The 2,390-nt window shown below is 44.4% G+C and overlaps 1 protein-coding gene across 1 annotated transcript; it reads left to right on the top strand.

Annotated features, from left to right (window-relative positions):
- The first annotated feature begins 602 nt into the window (after positions 1–602).
- Positions 603–1,553, top strand: LOC131833312 (olfactory receptor 10C1-like). Its single transcript, XM_059176428.1, has one exon. It carries the CDS (start codon positions 603–605, stop codon positions 1,551–1,553), a length of 951 nt encoding a protein of 316 aa, XP_059032411.1.
- The last annotated feature ends 837 nt before the right edge of the window (positions 1,554–2,390 follow it).

The raw sequence follows: 2,390 nt of genomic DNA on the forward strand, positions 1-2,390 counted from the left end.
TAAAGGACTAGTGTCCAGAATCTATAAAGAACTTAGCAAACTCAACACCCAAAGAACAAATAATCCAATCAAGAAATGGGCAGAGGACATGAACAGACATTTCTGTTTTGTTTTTTTTATTGTTAAATTTCAGGACCTGAAGTAGTAAGTGCAGAATACTTACTGCTCAGAAAACACTTGCTGAATGAATGTGTGATGAATTCAGTGGCAAAAGAAACATGGAGAAAAAGACAGGTGTGAGAAAATCTTTGTCTGGAAGTATTTAACAACGGATTAGTTGGAGAAATGAACAAGGAATTGAGCTTAAGCTATCTTTCCCCCAATTTTATGCTTGATGACTAGGTGTGTTTTTGTCTCTTTAAAAAAAATTTTTTTTTAATTTCTTTTCAGTGCGACTTGGTATATTTTTGAGCAGATACGGTGGCTTCATGAACACGGAACAGGATTTGGTTTGTAAACTTGTGAGAACGGGTGTAATTTCCAAGCTTTTTGATTTTTGGAATCGCAGGTCAGAAATGTATCTCTCGGACTTACGACAAGCAGTAGAGAGATTTGCACTTAGAGCTGAATGACACTTGCCTTGTTGTCCTTTTCCCCAGGTCATGAACCTCAGCTGCTCCCTGGGGCAGGACAACAGCCTGTCCGTCCAGCACTTTGTATTTGCCAAGTTCTCGGAGGTCCCTGAACAGTGTTTCCTTTTATTCGCCCTCGTCCTACTCATGTTTTTAGCGTCCCTCACGGGCAATGCCCTCATCGCCCTTGCCATCTGGACCAACCCCGTCCTCCACACACCCATGTACTTCTTCCTGACCAACCTGTCTCTCTTAGAGATTGGCTACACGTGCTCGGTCACACCCAGGATGCTGCAGAGCCTCGCCAGTGAGGCCCGGGGCATCTCCCGGGAGGGGTGTGCTACGCAGATGTTTTTCTTCACATTTTTTGGTATCAGTGAGTGCTGTCTTTTGGCAGCCATGGCTTTTGACCGCTACATGGCCATATGCTCCCCACTGCACTATGCAACGCGAATGAGCCGGGGGGTGTGTGCCCAGCTGGCAGTTGCTTCCTGGGGGGTGGGTTGCATGGTAGGCTTGGGCCAGACCAACTACATTTTCTCCTTGAACTTCTGCGGCCCCTGTGAAATAGACCACTTCTTCTGTGACCTCCCCCCTATCCTGGCTCTTGCCTGTGGGGACACATCTCATAACGAGGCCGCCGTCTTTGTTGCGGCCATTCTTTGCATTTCCAGTCCGTTTCTACTAATCATTGCTTCCTATGGCAGGATCCTGGCTGCCGTGCTGAACATGCCCTCCCCCGAGGGCCGCCGTAAAGCTCTTTCCACCTGCTCTTCCCACTTGCTTGTAGTGACGCTCTTCTATGGCTCGGGGTCTGTCACTTACTTGAGACCCAAGGCCAGCCATTCACCAGGAACAGATAAACTTCTAGCTCTGTTCTACACCGTGGTGACATCCATGCTCAATCCCGTCATCTATAGTTTACGGAACAAGGAGGTCCAGGCAGCTCTCCGCAGAACCCTGGGTAAGAGAAAGTTCTGACTCTGACTGGGTAAATACCAGGGGACCAGGAAAATCTGTTCTTTGAAAAAATGCACACACAATCCAAGAATAAAGAAAGAAACAAAGTCAAGGCTCTCAGCAACCTATTTTGTAAGGACCTTCTTTAACGATGGTAGAGTAATTTTAGAGACACCTCTGTACTCTCAGTCGAACTTCTGATTGCCAGATTCCGGAAGGGAGTTGGCTACCAAAGCATCTCAACAGGTGAGTCCAACACTAGACAGTTTTACAAAAAATGCCCATCTGGGCTTGCTGAACAGATTGCTAGTTTATATCTCAGAAATCCGGACGATTCTCGTTCTGGACTCTTAGGCATTTTCTAGCCCTTGAGGATCCCATCCGACTCTGCCCCAGTCTCTGGTCCCATGTGACTCTCAATTCCCTAAAACTCCGTGAAGCACATTATTTCCCTCCATAAAAAATATTTAAAACATTTCAACCTTAATTGTTGCTACATGATATAGAATTAATTCTTTCTGTGAGTCGCATGTACTGTAAAAATACATAAACATGCCAAAAAAAAGTAAACATGTGTCAGAGGTATTTGTTGCAGAATATTAAAAGAAAAAAGTGGGATATTCTTATCAAGAGTCTCTATGGTGAAAATGCCTTTAAAAGGAAAATTTAAATTCAAGGAGAATAATGAACTAAAAATGATTACCCTAAATAATTTAAAATATTGTTATGTAATTTACAAAACTTGCATATGTGCAAATGAATTCTGACTCCACGTGTTTGGAAATCCACCACACACTTGCTCTGAAGAGAAATGAGCTGTAGGCAGCTGAAGGGCATTGCCTGGGATGTGAGCGCCTG

This window comes from Mustela lutreola, chromosome 6 (genome assembly GCF_030435805.1).
Source record: "Mustela lutreola isolate mMusLut2 chromosome 6, mMusLut2.pri, whole genome shotgun sequence".
Lineage (NCBI taxonomy): Eukaryota > Metazoa > Chordata > Mammalia > Carnivora > Mustelidae > Mustela > Mustela lutreola.

Coding starts and splice junctions, on each gene's coding strand:
- LOC131833312 (XM_059176428.1), top strand. CDS start 603: ATGAACCTCAGCTGCTCCCTGGGGCAGGACAACAGCCTGTCCGTCCAG.